Here is a 26,345-nt window from a genome sequence, read left to right on the forward strand (position 1 = left end):
AACGGGGTTTTTCAAACTGGCGTGGGAAATAACTCTAACCAGTTATCATCAAATTTGGATATCACCTAGGTTTGCTTGTTCAGAATTAAATTTTGCTTAGAAATACGTATCCACATTTTCGATTTTGTCAAAAATGGATTTTTAATCCACGATTTTGTAAGCATTTTTAGGGTGAAAAAATGGACTTTTTTTTCCTAAGGCCACAACTTTTGAAAAAATTAATTTAAAAAAAATCGGAATACGTATTTCTAACCCAAATTTCATTACTAATCAGGATTTTTGTTCGATTTATGTTCCAGGATCACATGGAAAGGAGTATTTTCCCACGCCGTTTTCCGACTTCCGCGCGAGGACGCCCGCGCGACCTGGTGCGATGATAGCAAAGCTACTGTTTTAGTAACGGAAACAGCGACGATACTGGATAAACAGCAGAAATTAATCGATACTGCCGGTAAGTTCTGTCATTTTCAGACTAGAATGAATCTACTTACTCCGTAACGGAGCTTACGCAGAAATTCGCAATGTGGTAGAGCTCACCAAAAGTTTTTTTGACCTTCTGTACGGTACGGTAATCTTGAAATGATTGATACGTGCGGTAAAATAACTAAATTGGAACAAAGCTCAACGGTAAAATAAGTAGAATATTTAGGGAGGAAACCAAAATTAATCAACTTGCCAGCATAGGCTATCACATTTATTTTGGTGGCACTCTTTAAGTGATAATAGCATAGAGGTAACTCTAAGACTAGAAGGTCCCGAAATAACGTGCTCAACTTTTTGACTCAGCTCTGGTACTTTCTTCGGTCCCAAGCTAATCGATTCACCCCTCGAAACATAGGAAAAACCAATCACCCCTCATTTTATCTGTCAAACTTTCATAGCGAATCAAAACAAACATTGTGTAGTAGTAGAATTTCGACTAGAATGGGATACGTTAATCGTTTGCTTGGGTCCAATAGGCTAGTCAAGTAGTGAGCCAATTTGAAATCGTTAGTTTCGTATTGATTGTTGATATAGCTAACAACAATGATACCAACAATCAATACGAAACTATCGATTTAAAATTGGCTCACTACTTGACTACCCAAGTAACAATTTCCAGTTGAAGAAACGCTTTCGTTTTGATTTTGTTCAGCTGCATGTTGAATAATAATTGCACAATGTGTTCACCACAACTTTTATAAAACCCTTGTTTACACTGGTTTGGAGAACCTATACAACTGCAACACAAAGGTGTTGTCTAACGTATTCAGTAAAACGTTTACCCAAAATCAATTTCTTGTTGAAGAAACGCTTCCATTGTGATTTTATTCAACTTCATGCTGAATAATAACTGTACAATTTGTTTATTACAACTTCTGTAAAACTCTTGTTTACACTGGTTTGGAGAACCTGTTCAACTACAGCATTACATATATACGCGGTATAGGAGTAGAAGCAACTTTTATACAACGTTTATAGATACATATTTAAACTCAAGCTTTATTATTTCGATGAAAGCTCTTATACAACGTTTGTAGACACTTCTTGACAGCTGCTTTGAAATTTAGTAGAGAGTAAACCTGAGAGGTGTTTGTTACACTCTTTTATGACTCCTAAATAATCATTGTACAGCAAGCGGTTGTAGAATCACCCGATGCCTCTTGGTTCGTTCTGCTTCAACCAGCTACTGTCGTCCACCTCCAGTGATATTCGTATCGCAACTAACTCGATATCGCTTGTGATCATCCTCTCGTTCCTAAGTTCGCCAATACTACTAGACGAATACAGGGATGTATTCTAGCCCAACCATACAGAGGCGTACCTCTGCATAACGTATAATATTACTGAACTCTACATCCCTTCTCCACTCCAACCAAACAAAGCAAGCTCCGAAATACTCCAACAATCAAGACCATAACATTCTAGATCAATTCTACCAGGTGATTTTGTTTTTTTAGGAGAAGATAAAACCTACTTATGTTTTATTTTGTATGAGCTTCTCATCATTCAGGAGTGTTGTATTATTGATGGGATTAACAACCTCATAAATAATTTTTGTTAATAGATTGAACACATTAAAATAATGGACGGTTTCTATTCGATATGATGGAAATGGGCACTGATGCCGTAGCTGTGCTCTTCCCTATTAAGACTGTTAATCGACTTTTACCGCATTATTTCTTACGTTGGAAAAATTAAGTCACTTTTCCAATACGAAGAGCACCCCAAGGAGCACACGTGCACCGTAACAAGTTTCATATAAGTAACCGCAACTGTTCAGCGACAAGTGTGCTGCTCGGGATACTTCTTTCTGCTCTCCCTGGCTTTCACGCTCTCACACAAGTTTACTCCTGCAATCAAGTACGTGTTCTATGGAGCCCTTCCTTAGCTATTTATGCCAACCAAAGATCAGCAACACTAATGTCATCCAGACATTTATAAAATGTGCAAGATCACATCCTAAATTGAACTTATTGCTAAGAGTTAGACCATAGAGCCTTATTCCTATGTCATACCAAAAAGATTAAGAATCAGGTCTTCTAATTGGGTTGTTTAACTTCGAAAAATATATCGATTTTTATACATCATCTGATAGAGCTTTGTTTTCTGAGACAACGATATTTTTATCGATCCCGTAGACATTCATCTCGATTTTTAAATCAATATTTAAATTTTTTTTAACGTTGACACTAAATCTATTCGTTGACAGCTCGCTCCTATACAAAGTTCCACCAAGGGGCGCTAAGATGGTGATTTTTGCTAATGTAATCGTACTTATTTAAAATAGTTCCAGTGTACCAAAAGTGATGAAATTTTGGATTTCGATTCCATTTTTTTTTATTGACGTTGGCCTCAGCTCCGCAATCAAGTGCCGCCGACGGGCATCGATTGACTTCCCTTGACGACCATTGAATTCCATGGGGCTGCTTTCACACCTGGGTAGATATCGCACCCGTCACTATATGGACCAGGACCAACGACTTTACTTCTCTGTCAAAGGAAGACGTTATCAGACACATCACACAAAAACCCAAAGATCTCGAAAGACATTGAAAGCATTCACACTGGGATAAGAAGCAGTCACGTTTATCACTACACCACGGACGCCGTTTTCATACTGTCTCAGAAAGTTTCTCATTGTGTTATGGTTCATCATTTAGATTAGTGTTCGATTCTCAGTCCATCCAACAACAACGGCATCTGTGTGCGTGCTTGGAAATATTATCCGTAGGTCTGCAGTTGTACTCGGTGTTTTAAATCAGTACTTGATCTCAAATAAAAATCTACAAACACACGTGTTGAATAGTTTTCTTCAGAAAACTGACTTGCAACCATGTTTTTTTATGCTATCATCTGCCCTGTCCTTTTGCTTCAAACATGATTTTCCATCCTTTTCCACCATCCATACGTCATGCGGGCAGAATTTAAATAAGGCCCGCGATGTTTCCTACGATCAAACGTATAGGATTGATATAGGGATGCTAGTCCCCTGGTTTCCTGTTCTATGCTTCATATTTCTCTGGACCAGAATTATCTGTGTTTATAGCATGCACCGAAATTTTGTTAAACGTCGCTTCACTCACATATTCTAGCTCTAAAGCTTAAAAGCTACTGAATTCTTCTAAATCCTGGTCTCACAAATCATAATCTTTCTATCCGGAGATGAACCATCTTACGGCTGAAAATCTCTTAAATAAAGGAAATCGATCAATCAATCAATTGATCATACTATTTCCTCTCACTTCGTTTGTTTTCTTTTTTTGTCTATTAAAATCCAATTTCCTAAAATCAGTTGCTTTCTGGTCTATCAGATAGTCCCCAATAATTTGCACTATGATCTGCAACAACTGATCTGGCTTATTCACTAATTTCACTACGAATCAACAATAATGCACTTCAGCATTTTACTGTGCCTTATTTTTATCAAGCGATTTATTTCATTGCGCTCGCTCTCGCACTTCAACCCACATACAGCGGGCTAGTCGCCCACGGCTCGCCCCCGGACCGCTCGGCGGACGGGGCGGACTTGGGCGACTCGAACCTCGCGGCGCCGCTTGGTCCAATTTTGGTCGCCGGCGCGCCGGGGGCGACCATATTTGCAACATTTGGGCGCCTGAGGCGAAAACGATACCTGTCAAAAAACTGATCGTTTCGGCCATTTTGTCCGCCCCCAGGCGCCCCGGCGCGCTCCCGAATGTTCACCACCATTTTCTTTTTCAATGGGTTTTAAATTAATAAAAATGAAAACAGTTGAAGCATAAACATGACTTCATCAATAAATTTTATTTTTCATTTTCTTATAACTAACATATGTTTTTTTTATTAAATAGATCTTAACCTAACAATAATATCTTACAAGCTAACTGCTGTTCTGAGTATCATCCAAACCATTTGTTGAATAATTCGATGATTTGGGTTATCGTTCGTTTATGGTTATTTTTTATTAGGGAAGTCAACCGCATCATGCGACACATCAAATTGCATGAGAATTCAATTTCTGGTTCAATGGAACTCATATCTAGTTCCAAGAACCACTTTGGCCACATCCGGACACATTCCGGGTGTCCCGGGGGAAGAGGTAAACATCTGATTAGGGTCAAACAAATCATGCGACACATCAAAATACATGAGAATTCAATTTCTGGTTCAAAGGAACTCAAATCTAGTTCCTAGAACCACTTTGGCCACATCTGGACATATTCCGGGTGTCCCGGGGGATGAGGCCAACATCTGATTAGGGTGAAACCCATCATGCGACACATCAAAATACATGAGAATTCAATTTCTGGTTCAATGGAACTCAAATTTAGTTCCTAGAACCACTTTGGCCACATCTGGTCCCGGGGGAAGAGGCCAACATCTGATTAGGGCCAAACCCATCATGCGACACATCAAATTACATGAGAATTCAACGACTGGTTTAATGGAACTCAAATCTAGTTCCTAGAACCACTTTGGCCACATCCGGACATATTCCGGGTGTCCCGGGGGATGAGGCCAACATCTGATTAGGGTCAGACAAATCATGCGACACATCAAAATACATGAGAATTCAAATTCTGGTTCAAAGGAACTCAAATCTAGTTCCAAGAACCACTTTGGCCACATCCGGACATATTCCGGGTGTCCCGGGGGAAGAGGCCAACATCTGATTAGGGCCAAACCCATCATGCGACACATCAAATTACATGAGAATTCAACGACTGGTTTAATGGAACTCAAATCTAGTTCCTAGAACCACTTTGGCCACATCCGGACACATTCCGGGTGTCCCGGGGGAAGAGGCCAACATCTGATTAGGGTCAAACCTAGGGGAAGGACAGCTCCAAGTATCAGTATCAATACCGATGGTGGAAATATTAAATATTTTAATATGTGTGATATTTGAGAATCTTATACTTAGTCTGACAGTTGTTTTTGTTTGTTTTCGACTATTTTGGTTTTAAGTGTACATTTGACATTCGTTTAATCAAAAATATACTTCACACGAGAGGCAAGTCATTCCTTTGTGATCTTGCTGGCCACCACCAAGAAAATCCGCTCCTTGTTCTCATAAATTTGGCATTATTTGGTAGCTGTTCTCAGTGCAATTAATTTCCACGAATTTTTCATCGTCTGCTAACCAATGTGCTGTTCTCCGATGGAACGGGAATCGATTGACAACGCCGCCCCTGTTAACGGAATCCCAGAGTGATGGTTCCGTGGTCGTATTACGCTCGATTCGCCATGACCATACAACTTGGAGATATTTGTTGCAGGGGGAACGTCCAGTACCGTTTTTATCATGAAAACCCGAAGTCGAAATCGATCAAAGCTATCGAAAACGAAAATCTAGGCAAAAATTATGACAAACAGAAAGCTGAAGTAAACATAAACAACAACGGTGCAACGTCATTGAGTGTATGCGTTAAAGTTACACTGTTAATTTTTTTTTCTTTGAAGCTTTCCGCTTGACGGTTAATATCATTAATATTTATACTAAAAATTATAATAACTACCAATTTGAGCAATTTTTATCTCAAATATTACTTCAGATCAAGTTGTACTTCCCCTAGGGTCAAACCCATCATGCGACTCATCAAAATACATCAGAATTCAATTTCTGGTTCAATAGAACTCAAACCACTACAAGAACCAGAACAAGAACCACTTTGGCCACATGCGGACATATCCCGGGTGTCCCGGGGGAACCCGAATAAAAATTTACGTTTGCCTAACGTTTGATGTCTACATCAGCATCGAAATAAAATATATTCCTGGCATAAAACATTAGAAAACATTGCTATTTAGATGTAACGTGAAATAAAATTTTGCTATTCAAATGTTGTTCTGACGTCGAGAATTTTAATCGAATTTTTATTTTTTAGATGATTTTAGACGTACAAAACGTTAAAATTTAACGTTCTTCGGGTGTTTTCAAATGTATATGCTTCCTGATGTTGTCAAATGTACAAGACATTAAAACAAAATGATTTTCGGGTGTTTTCAATTGTACTAAGAACTTATTGTTTTCGGATGTTTTCAAATGTGCAAAACATTAAAATCTAACTTTTTCAAATGCTTTCAACCATACAACACATTAGAATTACAAACATGATTTTGTAAACAGTACACACCATTGTTGTTAGATAACGTTATAGAAATGCATACATAATAGTCATAGCTAAAGCTCCCGTTCCCCACCAGTCAGTTAACTGACCTTAGCTAACCTAATATCATTGTAGCAACTCTCTATGCGGCATTGGAACCATGCCATCAGCGCGCTAAGAGTTATTAGACTACTGACATAGGCGCCAATACGTGGATGACGAGGCACTAGGTGACTAGTTACAGCGAACTTGACGATTGTTGTATCATTTTTTAACGTACTACCAGACAATGATGCGTAGTGTTTACATGATCAAGTTTCCAACTCTACTACAATCTACAATCTACAATCAACTGGAAATCGATATCTGACGCCATTTTTAAATCAAATATGGGATATATTGTCATATACCGTTGATACCATTGACATCGATATGGGTATTTTTGGAATCGGGGTGACGTGTAGATATAGGAAATCGATATCCGACGCTACTTTGAAATCCAAGGTGGAGGATTCCTGTTGCAGAAAAAGTGTCAAATATCCATAAATATGGGTATTTTTAGAATCGGGCTAATGACTAAAGGCCACTAATCAATATCCGATAAGTTTTTGAAATTAAAGATGGCGGCTTCTGGTTTAAGAAAAATTGGGAATGCTGTCAATTATCTATAAAATGGGTATTTTTGGGATCGGGTGACGTCTAGAGATTGGAAATAGGCATACGACGCCATTTTGAATTCCGAGATCCAAGAAGAGATTGGGAATTACTATCAAATATCAATCAATATGGGATTTTTTTGAAGGTTTTTGGAGGTTGTCGTCTAGAGAAAATCGATATCCGATGCCATTTTGGAATCAAATGTGGCGGCTTCCAGTTTCTAAAAAGTGAAAAATAATTTCAAAAGTCCATAAATATGGGTATTTTTGGAATTTGGGTCACGAATAGAGGCCAAAAATCAATTTTAACATAACTTTAACCTAACATTTACTTCCCAACAAACAATTGCCTATTGAAGAAACGACTTCTTGACTATTTTATATCACTTCATGCTTAATAATACTTGTACTATTTTAAATATTAACCTCTGTTCAGGCTTTGTTCACACAAATCTGGAGAATTTATTCAACTACAACATCGAAGTATTTGGTGTTGAATAAGGTATGTCGAGAAGCTTCTCTTCGACTTACAAAAATTGTAACAGAGCTTATTCGATCAAATTTTTGATTATTCAGCGTTAATTAGACATCATTACTTCCTTAAACAGCGATGATATAAAGGTGTATATAGACGCTTGATTATTATGTGAAATAATGTTTCATTAGACACTATTCTACATTTATTAAACGATTATTAAATTACGGGATAATTTAACTTAAACTTAAGTTAAACTTAACTTAACTTCAACTAAATTTTAACTTAACTTTAAATAAACTTTAACATAACCATTACTTAACTTTGACTTAATTTTAACATAACTTAAATTTTAACATAACTTTAACTTAACTTTAACTTAACTTTAAATTTTAGCTTAAATTAAACATAACTTTAAACTTTAACATAACTTTAACTTAAACCGAACATTAACTTAACATATCTTTAACTTAACTTTAACTTAACGTAATTTTAACTTAAATTTAACATAACTTTATCTTAAAATTAACTGAACTTTAACTTAACTTATGCATTAACTTTAACTTTAACATAACTTTAACTTTAACTTAACTTTAACTTAACTTTAACTTAACTTTAACTTAACTTTAACATAACTTTAACTTAACTTAACTCAACTTTAACTCAACTTTAACTCAACTTTAACTTAACTTTAACTCAATTTTAACTTAACTTTAACTTAACTTTAACTCAACTTTAACTTAACTTTAACTTAACTTTAACTTAACTTTAACTTAACTTTAACTGAACTTTAACTTAACTTTAACTTAATTTTAACTTAATTTTAACTTAACTTAAACTTAACTTTAACTTAACTTTAACTTAACTTTAACTTAACTTTAACTTAACTTTAACTTAACTTTAACTTAACTTTAACTTAACTTTAACTTAACTTTAACTTAACTTTAACTTAATTTTAACTTAATTTAATTCAACTTTAACTCAACTTTAACTTAACTTTAACTTAACTTTAACTTCATTTTAACTTTACTTTAACTTAACTTTAACTTAACTTTAACTTATCTTTAACTTAATTTTAACTTAATTTAACTCAACTTTAACTTAACTTTAACTTAACTTTAACTTAACTTTAACTTAACTTTAACTTAACTTTAACTGAACTTTAACTTAACTTTAACTTAACTTTAACTGAACTTTAACTTAACTTTAACTTAACTTTAACTGAACTTTAACTTAACTTTAACTTAATTTAATTCAACTTCAACTCAACTTTTACTTAACTTTAACTTAACTTTAACTTCATTTTAACTACATTTTAACTTAACTTTAACTTAACTTTAACTTAACTTAAACTCAACTTTAACTTAACTTTAACTTAACTTTAACTTAACTTTAACTTAAACTTAACTTTAACTTAACTTTAACTTAACTTTAACTTAACTTTAACTTAACTTTAACTTAACTTTAACTTAACTTTAACTTAACTTTAACTTAACTTTAACTTAACTTTAACTTAACTTTAACTTAACTTTAACTTAACTTTAACTTAACTTTAACTTAACTTTAACTTAATTTTAACTTAATTTAATTCAACTTTAACTCAACTTTAACTTAACTTTAACTTAACTTTAACTTCATTTTAACTTAACTTTAACTTAACTTTAACTTAACTTTAACTTATCTTTAACTTAATTTTAACTTAATTTAACTCAACTTTAACTTAACTTTAACTTAACTTTAACTTAACTTTAACTTAACTTTAACTTAACTTTAACTGAACTTTAACTTAACTTTAACTTAACTTTAACTGAACTTTAACTTAACTTAACTTCATTTTAATTTAACTTTAACTTAAATTAAACTTAACTTTAACTTAACTTTAACTTAACTTTGACTCAACTTTAACTTAACTTTAACTTAACTTTAACTTAACTTTAACTTTAACTAAACTTTAAATTTACTTTAACTTTACTTTAACTTAACTTTAACTTAACTTCAACTTAACTTTAACTTAACTTTAACTTAATTTAATTCAACTTTAACTCAACTTTTACTTAACTTTAACTTAACTTTAACTTCATTTTAACTTAACTTTAACTTAACTTTAACTTAACTTAAACTTAACTTAAACTTAACTTTAACTTAACTTTAACTTAACTTTAACTTAACTTTAACTGAACTTTAACTTAACTTTAACTTAACTTTAACTGAACTTTAACTTAACTTTAACTTAATTTTAACTTAATTTAATTCAACTTTAACTCAATTTTAACTTAACTTTTACTTAACTTAAACTTAACTTTAACTTAACTTTAACTTCATTTTAACTTAACTTTAACTTAACTTTAACTTAACTTTAACTTAATTTTAACTTAACTTTAACTTAACTTTAACTTAACTTTAACTTAACTTTAACTTAACTTTAACTTAATTTTAACTTAACTTTAACTTAACACAACTTTAACTTAACTTTAACTTAACTTTAACTGAACTTTAACTTAACTTTAACTTAACTTTAACTTAACTTTAACTTAACTTTAACTTAATTTAATTTAACTTAACTTAAACTTAACTTAAACTTAACTTTAACTTAACTTTAACTTAACTTTAACTTAACTTTAACTGAACTTTAACTTAACTTTAACTTAACTTTAACTGAACTTTAACTTAACTTTAACTTAATTTTAACTTAATTTAATTCAACTTTAACTCAATTTTAACTTAACTTTTACTTAACTTAAACTTAACTTTAACTTAACTTTAACTTCATTTTAACTTAACTTTAACTTAACTTTAACTTAACTTTAACTTAATTTTAACTTAACTTTAACTTAACTTTAACTTAACTTTAACTTAACTTTAACTTAACTTTAACTTAATTTTAACTTAACTTTAACTTAACACAACTTTAACTTAACTTTAACTTAACTTTAACTGAACTTTAACTTAACTTTAACTTAACTTTAACTTAACTTTAATTTAACTTTAACTTAATTTAATTCAACTTTAACTCAACTTTTACTTAACTTTAACTTAACTTAAACATAACTTTAACTTAACTTTAACTTAACTTTAACATAACTTTAACTTAACTTTAACTTAACTTTAACTTAACTTAACTCAACTTTAACTCAACTTTAACTTAACTTTAACTTAACTTTAACTGAACTTTAACTTAACTTTAACTTAATTTTAACTTAATTTAATTCAACTTTAACTCAAATTTAACTTAACTTTAACTTAACTTAAACTTTACTTAAACTTAACTTTAACTTAACTTTAACTTAACTTTAACTGAACTTTAACTTAACTTTAACTTAACTTTAACTGAACTTTAACTTAACTTTAACTTAATTTTAACTTAATTTAATTCAACTTTAACTCAACTTTAACTTAACTTTAACTTAACTTAAACTTAACTTTAACTTAACTTTAACTTCATTTTAACTTAACTTTAACTTAACTTTAACTTAACTTTAACTTAACTTTAACTTAACTTTAACTTAACTTTAACTTAACTTTAACTTAACTTTAACTTAACTTTAACTTAACTTTAACTTAATTTTAACTTAACTTTAACTTAACACAACTTTAACTTAACTTTAACTTAACTTTAACTGAACTTTAACTTAACTTTAACTTAATTTTAACTTAATTTAAATCAACTATAACTCAACTTTAACTTAACTTTAATTTAACTTTAACTTAAATTTAACTTAACTTAAACTTAACTTTAACTTAACTTTAGCTTAATTTTAACTTAACTTTAACTTAACTTTAACTTAACTTTAACTTAATTTTAACTTAACTTTAACTTAACTTTAGCTTAACTTTAACTTAACTTTAACTTAACTTTAACTTAACTTAACTCAACTTTAACTCAACTTTTACTTAACTTTAACTTAACTTTAACTTAACTTTAACTGAACTTTAACTTAACTTTAACTTAATTTTAACTTAATTTAATTCAACTTTAACTCAGGTTTAACTTCATTTTAACTTAACTTTAACTTAACTTTAACTGAACTTTAACTTAACTTTAACTTAACTTTAACTGAACTTTAACTTAACTTTAACTTAATTTTAACTTAATTTAATTCAACTTTAACTCAACTTTAACTTAACTTTAACTTAACTTAAACTTAACTTTAACTTAACTTTAACTTCATTTTAACTTAACTTTAACTGAACTTTAACTTATTTTTAACTTAACTTGAACTTAACTTTAACTTAACTCAGTTTTAACTCAACTTTAACTTAACTTTAACTTAACTTTAACTTAACTTTAACTGAACTTTAACTTAACTTTAACTTAACTTTAACTTAATTTTAACTTAATTTAATTCAACTTTAACTCAACTTTAACTTAACTTTAATTTAACTTTAACTTAAATTTAACTTAACGCAAACTTAACTTTAACTTAACTTTAACTTAATTTTAACTTAATTTTAACTTAACTTTAACTTAACTTAACTCATCTTTAACTCAACTTTAACTCAACTTTAACTTAACTTTAACTTAACTTTAACTTAACTTTAACTTAACTTTAACTTAAATTCTAACATTACTTAATTTTTTACATAACTTTAAACTAAAATTAACTTTAAATTTTAACTTAAATTTAACATTAGCATAACTTTATCTTTAACCGATCATTAACTTAACATATCTTTAACTTAAACAAAACCTTATTGTAATTTTAACTTACATTTAACATAACTTTATCCTAACATTAACTTAAGCATTAACTTTAACTTTAACATAACGTTAAGATAACCTAAACTTAACTTAAACTTAACTTAAACTTAACTTAAACTTAACTTAACTTAAATTTAACTTAAACTTAACTTAAACTTAACTTAACTTTAACTAAACTTTAACTTAACTTTAAATAAACTTTAACATAACCTTAACTTTATTTTGACTTAAATTTAACATAACTTAAATTTTAACATAACTTTAACCTAACATTAACTTAACCTTAAATTTTAACTTAAATTTAACATAACTTTAACATTAACATAACTTTAACTCAAACCGAACATTAACTTAACATAACTTTAACTTAACTTTAACTAAACGTAATTTTAACTTAAATTTAACATAACTTTATCCTAAAATTTACTGAACTTTAACTTAACTTTAAGCATCAACTTTAACTTTAACATAACGTTAACTAAACTTAACTTAAATTTAACTTAACTTTAACTTACCTATAGCATAACTTTAACTTAAATTTACTGGAACATAATTGTAGCAAAACTTCACCTTAAATTGAAACAAATTCAACATAAATTTAATTTATTTTTAGCATAACTTTAACTTTAACATAACTTTAAATTTAAATTAATTATAACTTAACATTACCATAACTTTAACGTAACTTTAACTTTAACATAAATTTAATTTAAAGTTAACTTTAACATAACTCATACATAAATTTGAATAAACTTCACCTTAACATAATTTTAACTTACCATTAACTTAACGTTAACTTAAATTTAACTTAACTTTAACTTAACGTTAACTTAACTTCAACATAACTTTAACTTACCTTTAACTTAACTTTATCTTAAACATAAAGTAACTTAACTTTATCTTAACATAAACATAACTGTAACTTACCTTTAACTTAACTTAAACATAACCTTAACTTAACTCTAGCTTAACTTTAACGTAACATTAACTAAATTTTAACTTTTGTTTTAACAAATGTTTATCTTACTATTAACAGAACTTTAAATTTAACATAACATTAACTTAACTTTTACTTTACTTTAACATAATTATAGCATGAAATTAACATAACTCTAACTTAATTAGCCGAACTTTAACTTAACTTCAACATAATTTTAACTTTAATTTAGTTGTTACATACTTAATTTAACTTAACATTGAAATAACTTTAACTTTTACTTAATTTTAATAAAAATTTAACTTAACTTTACCTTAAACATAAACATCGGGATCCGGCATCGGCATGCGTTGCATCTGTAAAGATGCTTAACTCAGCCGGATTCCTCCAGCGGATCAGTGGAAGCAGCCGGCTGAAAAAAAGTATTTTAAAAAATCATCAAATTTTTTATCTGTCTGTTAGTATTTGTAATTACTTTCCAATATTGATCCGTTGGATGAATCCGGTTGAGTTATGTATCCTAACTGATGCAACGCATCAATAAGGATGCTCAACTCAGCCGGATTCCTCCAGCGGATCAATTTTGAAAAACAATTACATCAAAATTGATCCGCCGGAGGAATCCGGATGAATTAAACATCCTTATTGATGCGTTGCATCAGTAAGAATGCTTAACTTAGCCGGATTCCTCCAGCGGATCAATTTTCAAAAATATGTCAATTAATAACACAAACAGTTTAATACTTACCCTATTCAACTTCTTGTCGCCAGCTCTACCTCCGATAATCCGGAATTGTACTGGATCTGGCTGAAAAAAAAATGTCAATATCAATTATCATGCACAATTTGCATGCAGAATATTTACCATATTTACCTTCCATATTCCATTAGCTGCTCTCCCAAGATGGCCATCGGAGGCCATTTTCGTGGCGCGGATAAAAAAAAACACTTCTCCACTCGCACGATATGAAAAGATGACTGACAGCCACCGCGAAAAAAAATCACAAAAAAATGGCTAAGTTCCATTCGCTATTTGGTAGCCCGGCGCATGAAATTACTCTAGCGGGGCGAGTCGCCTTTTGTCCGGATCCCGGAGCGCCATTTGGTCGCCCGGCGGATGAAATTACACTAGCGGGGCGAGTCGCCTTTCGTCCGGATCCCGGAGCGCCATTTGGTCGCCCGGCGGATGAAATTACTCTAGCGGGGCGAGTCGCCCTTCGTCCGCATTCCGAACAAAGGGCGAACGATCAGTCTTCAAGTCGCTCAATGTCAAATGACGTCACTTTTTCGCCGGCAATTCGTGTGGGTGGTCTAGCCTTGAGTGTAGTATCAAATATGACTTCCATGTGTGCTACGAAGTTATGGTCTCACACTCCCCCTCGTTTTTCAATCTACGACTGAGCTAACAATATTCATGCGACTCACACTCCCACGCTATCTCTCTGATTCTTCAGTAGTGATGTCCTATTACTTCTCGATTAATAAATAATCATTTAATTGAGAAAATCGGACATCACTATACTCTTCAGCCACATTTGCTGGTCAATTCCTTCTAGATTAGTCATGTGCTACAGTCTGAAACAACTGGTCTCACTCACTCACTTATCAAACAGCGCTAAGGTAGATCACCTGTCTCGCTCTTGCTCTTCAGCCTGTAGGCTGGCGTAGCAATGTAGTAGTAGTAGTGCGCTTCAGTGTTACACTGGACTCGCTTTTTCCTGTAGCGCTTCGGTTTACAACCGGACTCGCTTGTGCTCTGCAGCTCATCAGCTGGCCTAGCAATGTTGTTCCTAATGCGCTTCAGTATTTCACTGGACTCGCTTTTTTTTCTCTAGCGCTTCGGTTGATAACCGGACTCGCTTGTGCTCTACAGCTCAACAACTGGCCTAGCAATGTGATAGTGCGCTTCAGTGTTTCACTGGACTCGCTTTTTCCTCTAGCGCTTCGGTTGAAAACCGGACTCGCGTAGCACTGCAGCTTCTTAGCTGGACTTGCTTCATCATAATTTGTTTCCACAGGTGCATCTTTAAACACAATTCATGAAATTACCTCTACGTACCGTATCCAAGTAAAATTATCCTCCATCTCTCCAGTCACCGATCTCTATAAAAAATCGTACCGGCTGCGCCAAATTGTAGAATCACCCGATGCCTCTTGGTTCGTTCTGTTTCAACCAGCTACTGTCGTCCACCTCCAGTGATATTCGTATCGCAACTAACTCGATATCGCTTGTGATCATCCTCTCGTTCCTAGTTCGCCAATACTACTAGACGAATACAGGGATGTATTCTAGCCCAACCATACAGAGGCGTACCTCTGCATAACGTATAATATTACTGAACTCTACAGCGGTGAAAAGCGTTTATAGCACTTTTCAATGACTCCTTAACAACCGGATAGAAGCAACTTTTATACAACGTTTATAGATACATATTTAAAGTCAAGCTTTATTGTTTTGGTGAAAGCTCTTATACAACGTTTGTAGACACTTCCTGACAGCTGCTTTGAAATTTAGAGAGGAAACCTGAGAGGCGTTTGTTACACTCTTTTATGACTCCTAAATAATCTATGTACAGCAAGCGGTGAAAAGCGTTTATAACACTTTTCAATGACTCCTTAATAACCGTTGTGTAAGTACTCACAATATCACAGATTAAAATTAGTTTAACAATTGTCGTGGTACGCCAAAATAATTGCTTGTACAGTTTTTATTAATTTAATTTATTTGTGCACATTGAAAAAATATGTAATTATGCATCTGTTTAATCTTTGATTGATATTCTTTCAATTAATCTCTCTAATCATTAATTGAGAGAATTTATCTAGAAATATTATCGTTGATTATATGATATATGTCTTAAATTAATGTTTGCATTTATTAATAACACCTATATATAATTTACCTCTACTCCACCGAGGGTTTCTCGAAGCAAGATTCGAACTCATGATCCCGGATTGCCAGCCGCTTCTGTTTCCATCTGCTCTATTCTTGAATACATATTTTGATCATATGAGAGAAGTATATGAAGCTCATCTTGAGTGACTTCTCTTGCAGTCGAATAATCATTGCCTTATGGTCATATAAACGTGCCTATCACTTGTGCTATTTTTAGCAACAAAATTGTGGTTGGTGGTTGGTCGAACGTAAACAATCATTTAAGAGTGCTCCAAGCAGCTTTTGAAGCTTTTAACCAAATGGCAATACAACTATATTCTTGTACAACTCTGGAAGCTATTATTCAATGTTTGATCAACTCAGGTGTTTTATAAGAGCTCCCAATGGTTTGTTTTGATGCGTTTATTCCACGTTCTATATAGCTCTTGTCAATCGGTTTAACTAAGGTGCTATAAAAGTTATCGTAGGTCTTATAAAGCATATAGTTAAACCGAACGTAAACAATCATTTAAGAGCAGCTTTTGAAGCTTCTAACCAAAAAGGCAATACAACTACATTCTTGTTCAACTCTGGAAGCTATTATTCAACGTTTGATCAACTCAGGTCTTTTATAAGAGCTCTCAATTGTTTGTTGGGAAGTTATTAAACATATGTATAAATCTTATGGATGAAATGAATCCTGCTTAAATGAAAAGTATAAGGCTGATTAATACTTTTTATGAACTTTGAACCATAAGAATCATTGAATTCGATTTTGTATTGATGAAGTCCCTTTTCAATATTGTTTACTTTTATATTTCATTAGAAAAAAACATAAAAACGAATTGGTTTTTTATGAATAATGATAGATATATGAGTGGTTTGAACTTCATGCATCATTTCGTGCCTCGTGCATACTGGAACCGGAATTATTTACAGCCCCGCCCTAATAAAAAATTACCATAAACGAACGATAATCCAAATGATTGCACTATTCCACAAATGGTTTGGATGATACCCAGAACACGTCGTTAAGCAAATTAACCATAACATTTTTATTAGGGCGAGCTTCCGAGCATGGATCTGGAAAGTATAGTGTGCAACTGAAGATTAATTTCTCAGTGCTTTATGATTGGGATCCGAAATTGTCCTCATGCCGTTGATCCTTCTGCATACCGAGAGCACCTGTCGTACCGAGTATCTCTGCGTTGATGATTTAAAATCTATGAATGGAATGATGATTATTATATAAGCTGTAAATTTTCTACTCCCGTGGCTGACATCCTTTTCTGATTCAGTCAAAAACAACTGTTATTTTTCAAAGCAGTGCTATGTAAAAAATATAAGTCTATTCTTATGATCAAAATAAATGATTTTCTTTGAGTGTAGTGTTCCGATTAAAAACGGTCAAATTACCGGTGGTCCACTGTATAACATTCAAGGCACGTTCACGCGGATTGGTTTATCCGCAGTTCATCCTCTCGTTCATCCTTCATCCGGAGTTCGGCTCTGAACGTGTCATCTTCGTACTAAAAAGTAGTACAAACTTTTTCCAAACAAAAACATGTCAACCAGTTTCCTCGTGCATGTTCGGTCGGGTTGATCCGCTGTAAAATTGGAATAAAAATCGGTTTCATCTAGGTACGTGCAAATTCCCATTTCACAACCGATAGCGATAGTGCAGAACTCGTTGAAAGTAAAGTGAGGTAAATGTTAACGTTTCTCCGCCGCGCCGTAGTTTCCGTAGATTTATCTCGCGGCAGTTGTGTGATACCGAGGCTGCTTCACCGGTCCCCGTCGGTGGTTTCGTTTGCTCAGGCCGAAGAATCAAAACCCGCCACTACGTTCCTTGTCCAAATGGCCGATGCTGTGGAGCAGAATATCACCGATAAAAAAAAACGGCACGAAGAACGCTACCAACAGAAGCGTCAGCAGCAGGAATCCAAAAGCCGCTACAATGGAATAGTGAAGAAACGCAGATGGGAAGATCCTCCGACGGATCCGGAGGCAGTACGGAACTTTGATCCCGCGACGCGTGTTAAAAAGCGAAAGTGCGTCATTGTGATGGGCTATTCGGGAGTCAATTATTTTGGGATGCAGCGGAACCCGGGAACAAAAACCATCGAGGAGGAGCTACTGGTGGTCATGCTGAAACACGGCTGGATCAGCGAAGAAGCATTCAACCAGCCGCAGCAGATACAGTTTCAGCGAGCGGCTCGAACCGATAAGGGAGTCTCGGCAGCAACACAGGTGGTTTCGATAAAGTTGCCGGAAACTTTGGATATTGATGCGCTGAATAAGGATTTACCGGAACAGATCAAGGTGTTTGCTGTGAAGCGAGTGACCAAAGGGTTCAATTCGAAGTCGAATTGTGACGCACGAACGTACACTTACACGCTGCCGACGATATCATTTGCTTTGAACGAGGAGAAGGTGGACATCCAAAGCTATAGAGCTCCGGAAGAGCGACTGAAAGTGGTGAGTGAGACGTTGAAGCTGTTTGAGGGAACGAAAAACTTCCATAACTTTACGAGTCGTAAAGAATTTATCGATCCATCGTCTAAGCGTTTTATAATGTCTTTCGAGTGTGAGAAGCCTTTCATCCCGGAAGGGACAACGGTTGAATTCGCAACGATTAAGATCAAAGGTCAGAGTTTTATGTTGCACCAGATTCGTAAAATGGTTGGCCTGACGTTGGCCGTTGTGCGTGGATTGACGCCGTCGGAAACGATCGTGAAAGCTTTCGATGTGGTACGGTACGGTATTCCGACAGCACCCGGGTTGGGCTTGGTGCTAAACCGAATCCACTACGAAAAGTACAATGTACGTTACGGTGAGGATGGGTGCCACGAAGCGTTGGACTTCCAGAAGGAGGAGGAGCAGATTCAGGAGTTTTTTCGGAAGCACATTGCTGCCACTATTGTGGAGACTGAGCTGAAGACCCATTCGATGTTTGAATGGCTGGAGACGCTACCGTTGCACAGCTTCGACCCTAGGGATGAGAACGAATGCAAGGATGGGAAAGGTAAACAAAAAAGTAGCGATGAAAACGATGATGATGATGAGTAGGGTGATTTTATTTGAACTTGTTTGAAAAGTAGTTGGAGAAGTAATATATATTTTGCAGGAGTTGTGCTGCATTTATATGAACAATGCTGTGTAATAGGTCTAAAATGTATCCATGGTCCTTGAAGTAAGAAGTTCCTCACAAAGCAAACAACAGTTGGAAAAGTTCTCCAATTTAAATATAGAACCTTTATTCTTCCTTCGCTTCCAAACTGGCGACGGCCATCTGCAGAGCGCCTGCTCGCGTCTTATTCCCACCGATGAATCCCGACTGGTGGCAGAACGTAGCACCTTCTATTCCGGAGACCTTTTCCAGCTCTGTGTCGCGCACTCCACGCCACGGAGCGGCCAGGAACTTCCTACACACGAAGCTCGCCGACTGGAGAGGAACGCAAATTACACGCCAATCGTTTTCCTTGTTGAAGTAAATGACGTACTTCGGTACTCCGACCACATCGTACTGCTCCTCCAATTCAAACAAATGCTCCTTCCATGGACCAAAGTGTTCCAGCTCCAGGATTTCCCCGGAAGCGTGGACTTCCATCCGTTTCTTGACGGCATTCTGCACAAGCTCCCTAGCTGGCCACCACCTTTTCGCATAGTATAGAACCTTATCGACGAATTCCTGTCCAACGTATGCTTTAGCCTTCTCGAAGCGCTTCAACGAATCAGTGTCGTCGTCCGATTCCTCGTTCCAAGCCGGATTAAAATGACTCACGCGAGCACTTAGATGTGTATTGATGGAATACTTGGGCTCACCATCGAACATCGGAACTCCATTGTCGATGGCATCAATCTCCGCTATCAGAGTGTCGTACAGTTTCCGATAGACTGCGCGAACCAATTCTTCATTTGGATTTTCAACGGCATTCTTGCTCAGAATTTGACGAATGACCTCCTCTCCGAAATACGTGTAGATCAAACCAGCCGAACTCAATCTGTAAATTTAAAGAAAAAGCTGGAACTCATTCCGACCGGTTTGTCGCAGTCAAAAAATACAAACTCACCTAATCTCTCGCTTGACCTTCATCTCCGGTCTCAGCGAGTTCAGGGTGTCATTGAAACTGGCCTGATGATGATCGAATCGGTGCTTCTCGCGATCGAACACAGCCCCAACGTCCACCACTATGTCACACTGTGCCAGCACTTTTTCGTTTCTGGTCCTTGTTACCGAAGCATTGGCATACTGGGGCAGTTGCTGCAGCATGAAACACGCCAGCACTTCGTCACAGTGGAAGATACCGTCGTGCGTTCCGATCACCAGCGGGCGGCCGTCGTCTTCTTTGAAACGTTTCGAGTTCTGATCCTCGCTGGCCATTGTTGAAGTTGTTGATATCGGACGTTGAAAGCGGTGGCTTGGGTTGAGGTGTCTAGTTTTAGTGGAGAAACCCGTTAATCGAAGCAGATTGTGGGACGAACAGATGTTTGGTTGCAGTACAAATTTTGACAGCTGGCGAAGCATTTTGCTCGCGTGCTTTATTTTTTTTTTCTACTTTGACATTTCCCGCTTTATTGACGGCTAATAAGATCAACCCAAATTTGAGTTTAGTTTACTCATAATCGCAAAAAGTGCGGAACTCAGCGATGAGTAAATTTGCCTTATGTTTTCCTGTGGAAAACCTCAAAAATCTGCCGGAAAATGATGAAAATCTACGCAAATTTTACTCAGTCTATGAGTATTACCAAAAAGTCCATCCATGATAAACCAATTTCTCATATTCGGGAATATTTTCCTGGAAAAACATGAGGCAAATTTACTCATCGCTGAGTTTCTCGAGAGTTTCTGAACTTTTTCCTATACATGAGTAAACTTAACTCAAATTTGGGTTCCTCTCATTGGCCGTGTTTTCGCGCATTTTTGGGATTTTTATCGACGAGTGCACGGATGGATTTGAGTTCACTCACTCGACAAAAAGTGACACAACAGCGGGGCCCTGTTTACTTTAAATGAACACATGAATAATACTCACGTAACATTTGAAACGGGTCTATCGACTTTTGTACACAAAACTTGTTAACCCTTTTTCGCGCGAACCGAATACGCCCACGCAAACTAACAACACCATCGGGTAGAGGAAATTCTTCCCTTCCCGATAGTGCTCTTGGTTTGCGTGGGCGTACTTCGGTTCTCGTGAAAAGGACCTTGCAAATTATTTACGAAAGTTGATAGGCCCTTTTCAAATGTTACGCGAGCATTATTCATGTGTTCATTTTTAGTAAACAGGGCCCCGCTGTTGTGTCAAAAAAAATTCAGTAGATGAACTAAAGCTCACCCACACAAAAAAATATCGTTAATAGAATTGAAAAAAAAAACATTGTTAGAATTAAAAGTTATCATTGGTTCTTTTTGGTTGAAAGTACAGAGCTTTCAAAATAAAAAGCTGAAACTTGTGAAAATAAAAGTTTCCCTCATTGTTAATTTTAAAAGTTGCAGCTTTTAAATCAAATTGTAGAACCGTCAAAATAAAAACCAAGGTTTTTAAAATGACATATGAATTGTTTCACTTCAAAAGATGCCGTTTTCATAGTAGTAATATTTAGTTTTTATCATAAAATGAAATTATTTTCAAATTAAGAGTTCTTAAACTTAAAAATAAAGTATTGAATACTTTTACTCACTACTCATATTCTTATCATTTCTAATTATTATGTATATTCATCATATAAATCAATAAATAAAAATCACTATTTTATTCGCATGCCAATCATCGCTTCGTCAAATGCCATTTATGATATAAAGAAAGTGACAATTTGGCAAACGGAGCCTTTTCAACAAATTCCCAGCACCACTCCAGGGTATAGCGTAGTACATGTTCCGTGTGAATCTGGTTCCCTACTAGGGAAATTCAATTTTGAATCGATGATCGTTTGAAGTCCAAATTAGGCTTTTCCGGCGGAACAACCACAGCTGATACAGTGAGCTTACTCCATCAGTTCCGCCGGTGACGATGGGATGGAGGAAACTGTTTCGGGAAAATAGTGATGACCTTCAGTGGGAGTCTATATGAATGTCGAAAAACAATATAAATGTGAGTTAAATTGGTTTCCCAATAAAGAGATCCATTAAACCAACAATAACTTCAACGATTCATAAATTGACTTACTTTTAAAAATTGGTTGTCGGCAGCAGTCGGCTGACCAAATTTCCACTATCGGAAATGGCGGCAAATGAGAGTTCAGTGCTGCCAGTAAAAACGACCTCTAAAGATGTATTTTTGACAGTTGTACAACTTTACTTTCAAAATATGCACTTTGGGGCTGTTCATAAACTACGTAGACAGTTTAGGGGGGGGGGGGTTGACAATTATCCAAGGCCCATACAAATTTTAAAAATTTTGTATGGACAATTGTCCACGCAGGGGGACGGGGGGGTCAAGAATCCCAAAAAAAAATTCTACGTAGTTTATGAACAGCCCCTTTTAAATTTACAAGTCGGAAGTAAAAGAAAAAAAATGTTATGTTCAATATACTCGCAGTTGAAACTATGGATTTTGGTAAACTTTTAATTTGAAAATGCATTATATTTATTGATACAATTTTAGTTTTTTGTGTGCCCGTGTACAGGTCTATAGACGAGTGCACGGATGGATTTGAGTTCACTCACTCGACAAAAAGTGACACAATAGCGTTACCCTGTTTAATAAACATGAATAATACTCGCGTAACATTTGCAACGGGCCTATCCTTTTTTGTACACAAAACTTGTTAGGCCCTTTTCGCGAGAACCGAATACGCCTACGCAAACTAACAACCCCATCGGCAAAGATATCTAATTAACAAGATATCCCACTAATCAATTTTTCATACAAGACATATAATGACTACCCTTATGTGATCGCAGTGCCATCTGTTGAGTGCACATTGAAACTGTTGGGAGTTTCCCGCCAACTTCACCACCAGGGCTCAATAACTGACAGGTGTCAGCATGACAGATGTCAACGCGGACGAGAAAAGAGGACGATATCATCCTCGTCTCCCTTAGCTCAGTCGGTAAAGTCGCAGCTACAAAGCAAGACCATGCTGGAGGTGGCTGGGTTCGATTCCCGGTCCGGTCTAGGAATTTTTCGGGTTGGAAAATTTCTCGACTTCCCTGGGCATAGAAGTATGATTGGACTTGCCACACAATTATACAAATGCAAAAATGGTACAGGCATCGAAAGCTCTCAATTAATAACTGTGGAAGTGCATCTAGAACACTAAGTTGAGAGCACGCAATAAGCTAATATGCGATATGCAATAAGCTTGAAATGCGAAGAAGAAGAAGATCATCCTCGAAGTCATCATCATTATATTGCGATAGCCAGATTCTTACTTGTTTGTGATTGCTCCGATTGTCAATCATTACCACTTTATACGCAACAGAAACACTTGAGAAAACAATCACACATCCAAGCGCGCATCATGCTTGTAACACAGACAAACAGACATAACACTCGCAAATTGTTCATCGAACAAGCATTTAACGGTCAATTTAAAAGTATAGTAGTTGGTAGTACCGCCACCTGTGGCGCGCATAGTCATTTCCCTTGGGTTTGACGTTTACACACTACCGCCATCTGTTCAGCGTACTACCAACAATCAATACGAAACTAACGATTTTAAATTGGCTCACAACTTTAGTAGCCTATTGGTCCCAAGCAAACGATTTACGTACCCTATTCTAGTTGAAATTCTATTACTATTACTATTATTAGATAACATCAGGGGTGTGTGGATTCATGCAGAACATGCAGGGGTGAGTGAAATAGCTTGGGACTGCTTGGGATCGTTGTTCTGGTACTGAGTGAGCCAAAAATAAAAATGATTTTCTTCGGGACCCAGTGGTCTTAGAGTTACCTCTATGGTACTACCCACCACAGTGTACTCAACAGATGGCGGTAATGTTTTAGCGACGATGTTTTTCAGTGAGACATATTCAATGTGTTATGTCTGTTTGTCTGTGCTTGTAATATGTTTTGCTTTCGAGCGAAAGAGTTTCCAATATACCACCGGTATCAGTAAGATGCAAATCTCTAATAGTAAAGGGTGATACGGTCAAAATTTGGTCAAGGGAAAACGCGTGTAAATCGGTGAAATCGTTTATTTAAAAAATCAAATTAAATTTCTTTTTCAAGTTCAATTAGTATAAAATTCAGGAAAAATATTCAGTTAGGCTTCCGCTTTTCCAAATCCGAATTGCCGGGCCTTACGCTTGACCCCTGCCATCAGATTTTGTACAGCCACCTTGTCCACCTTCTTCGCCGCAGAAAACCAGTTTGCCTTGAACTGCTGCTCGCCCTTAGCAGTTTTTTTGGTCTTCTTTAGGTTCCGCTTGACAATAGCCCAGTATTTCTCAATTGGGCGGAGCTCTGGCGTGTTGGGAGGGTTCTTGTCCTTGGGAACCACCTGCACGTTGTTGGCGGCGTACCACTCCATGGCCTTTTTACCGTAATGGCAAGATGCCAAATCCGGCCAAAACAGTACGGAACAACCGTGTTTCTTCAGGAAAGGCAGCAGACGTTTATTCAAACACTCTTTCACGTAAATTTCTTGGTTGACAGTCCCGGAAGCTATGAAAATGCTGCTTTTCAAGCCACAGGTACAGATGGCTTGCCAAACCAGATATTTCTTTGCGAACTTTGACAGTTTCATGTGCTTGAAAACATCTGCTACCTTTCCCCTTCCTTTTGCCGTATAAAACTCCTGTCCCGGAAGCTGCTTGTAGTCGGCTTTGACGTAGGTTTCGTCGTCCATTACCACGCAGTCAAACTTCGTCAGCATCGTCGTGTACAGCCTCCGGGATCGCGCTTTGGCCGTCGTATTTTGTTTATCATCGCGATTTGGAGTCACTACCTTCTTGTAAGTCGATAGTCCGGCTCGTTTTTTGGCTCGATGCACGGTTGTAGACGATACACCCAGCTTATTTGCGGCATCTCGGAGAGAGAGGTTAGGGTTTCGCTTGAAACTACCGGCAACTCTCTTTGTCGTCTCAGCGGCTTCCGGTTTTCGATTTCCCCCCGATCCAGACTTCCTGGCTGTCGACAAACGTTCCCCAAACACTTTAATTACATTTGTAACGGTTGATTTGGCAACTTTTAGCGATTTTGCCAACTTTGCGTGCGAGTAGCTCGGATTTTCGCGATGCGCGAGCAAAGTTTTGATACGCTGCTCTTCTTGCTTGGACGGCATTTTGACAACTGAAGAGTGAATTCCAAAATCAAAATAGGAGCAACATTCTACACACACACACCTGCAAAATGAGGGGTGTTCAGGTTTTTTAAATGCAAAATTGAAAGAAATACGTCAAGTTGATATTGACCAAATTTTGACCGTATCACCCTTTAATTGGTGATTTGCGGAGCTGGTGCTCAAAATAATCTTAATAAGCATAGAAGTAAACATGGGAAAAATATTCACTCTCTCTAAAGGATTATTCCAACGCCCCAGCCACTGGAAATGCAACGTATCGAAATCATTGCTAAACGTAATAAAATGTGCCGTCTTCTTTGGCCAATGCAGCACGCATTCTATTCAGAAAATTACGTTGGAATAATCATTACTTTCCTATTTTATAACGTAGGAAGTATTTGTCAACGCCGGTGAAAGCAAACGCAAACGGAAGTAGCCGAAGCTGAATGATGACGATGAGTGATGACACCGCTTCGTGTTTTGATTTGCGCTGTACTGTCCGCTCAGTTGTGTGGGTTCGTATACATGTTTAGATGTTTTGGCGCTGTTATCTGTCTCTTTAAATTCCAAAGAGTGAAGGGGGTCAGTAAATTTTGGCAGACAGCGAAGAAAATTTACAGAACAGATTGTAAATTAAAAAATTACCGAATGGATTACCGAATGTTCAGCTGTTCCATATTCGGTAAAAAATTACAGTATACTGTATAAAAATCTTAGTGTGTACTGTAAAAAAATCTTAGTGTGATACACACTAAGATTTTTTTACAGTATACTGTAATTTTTTACTGAATATGGAACAGCTGAACATTCGGTAATCCATTCGGTAATTTTTTAATTTACAATCCGTTCTGTAAATTTTCTTCGCTTGTGGCCTGTCAAAATTTACTGACCTAGACT

General features: G+C 35.5%; 2 protein-coding genes across 2 annotated transcripts; one reads left to right on the plus strand and one right to left on the minus strand.

Annotated features, from left to right (window-relative positions):
- The first annotated feature begins 17,794 nt into the window (after positions 1 to 17,794).
- On the plus strand, positions 17,795 to 19,367 carry Pus1 (Pseudouridine synthase 1). The gene has a single exon (XM_065236343.1). The coding sequence runs from the start codon at positions 17,925 to 17,927 to the stop codon at positions 19,281 to 19,283; it is 1,359 nt and encodes a 452-aa protein (XP_065092415.1). The 5' UTR covers positions 17,795 to 17,924; the 3' UTR covers positions 19,284 to 19,367.
- LOC135713298 (MYG1 protein) lies at positions 19,313 to 20,673 on the minus strand. The gene is made up of 2 exons (XM_065236424.1): positions 20,288 to 20,673; positions 19,313 to 20,218 (listed from the first exon to the last, which is right to left on the minus strand). The coding sequence occupies exons 1-2, from the start codon at positions 20,596 to 20,598 to the stop codon at positions 19,471 to 19,473; spliced, it is 1,059 nt and encodes a 352-aa protein (XP_065092496.1). The 5' UTR covers positions 20,599 to 20,673; the 3' UTR covers positions 19,313 to 19,470.
- Positions 20,674 to 26,345: the final 5,672 nt, after the last annotated feature.

The sequence above is a fragment of the Ochlerotatus camptorhynchus genome, unplaced genomic scaffold, assembly GCF_037179485.1.
Source record: "Ochlerotatus camptorhynchus isolate MF236.1 unplaced genomic scaffold, CSIRO-AGI_Acam_v1.1 ptg000004l, whole genome shotgun sequence".
In the NCBI taxonomy this organism is placed as follows: Eukaryota; Metazoa; Arthropoda; class Insecta; order Diptera; family Culicidae; genus Ochlerotatus; species Ochlerotatus camptorhynchus.

What these genes read in the sequence shown, in the direction of transcription:
- Pus1 (XM_065236343.1), top strand. Translation starts at nt 17,925, where the DNA reads ATGTTAACGTTTCTCCGCCGCGCCGTAGTTTCCGTAGATTTATCTCGC.
- LOC135713298 (XM_065236424.1), bottom strand. Translation starts at nt 20,598, where the DNA reads ATGGCCAGCGAGGATCAGAACTCGAAACGTTTCAAAGAAGACGACGGC. An exon ending in AAGGTCAAGCGAGAGATTAG is followed by an intron (nt 20,219 to 20,287) that starts GTGAGTTTGTAT and finishes TTAAATTTACAG; the next exon opens with ATTGAGTTCGGCTGGTTTGA.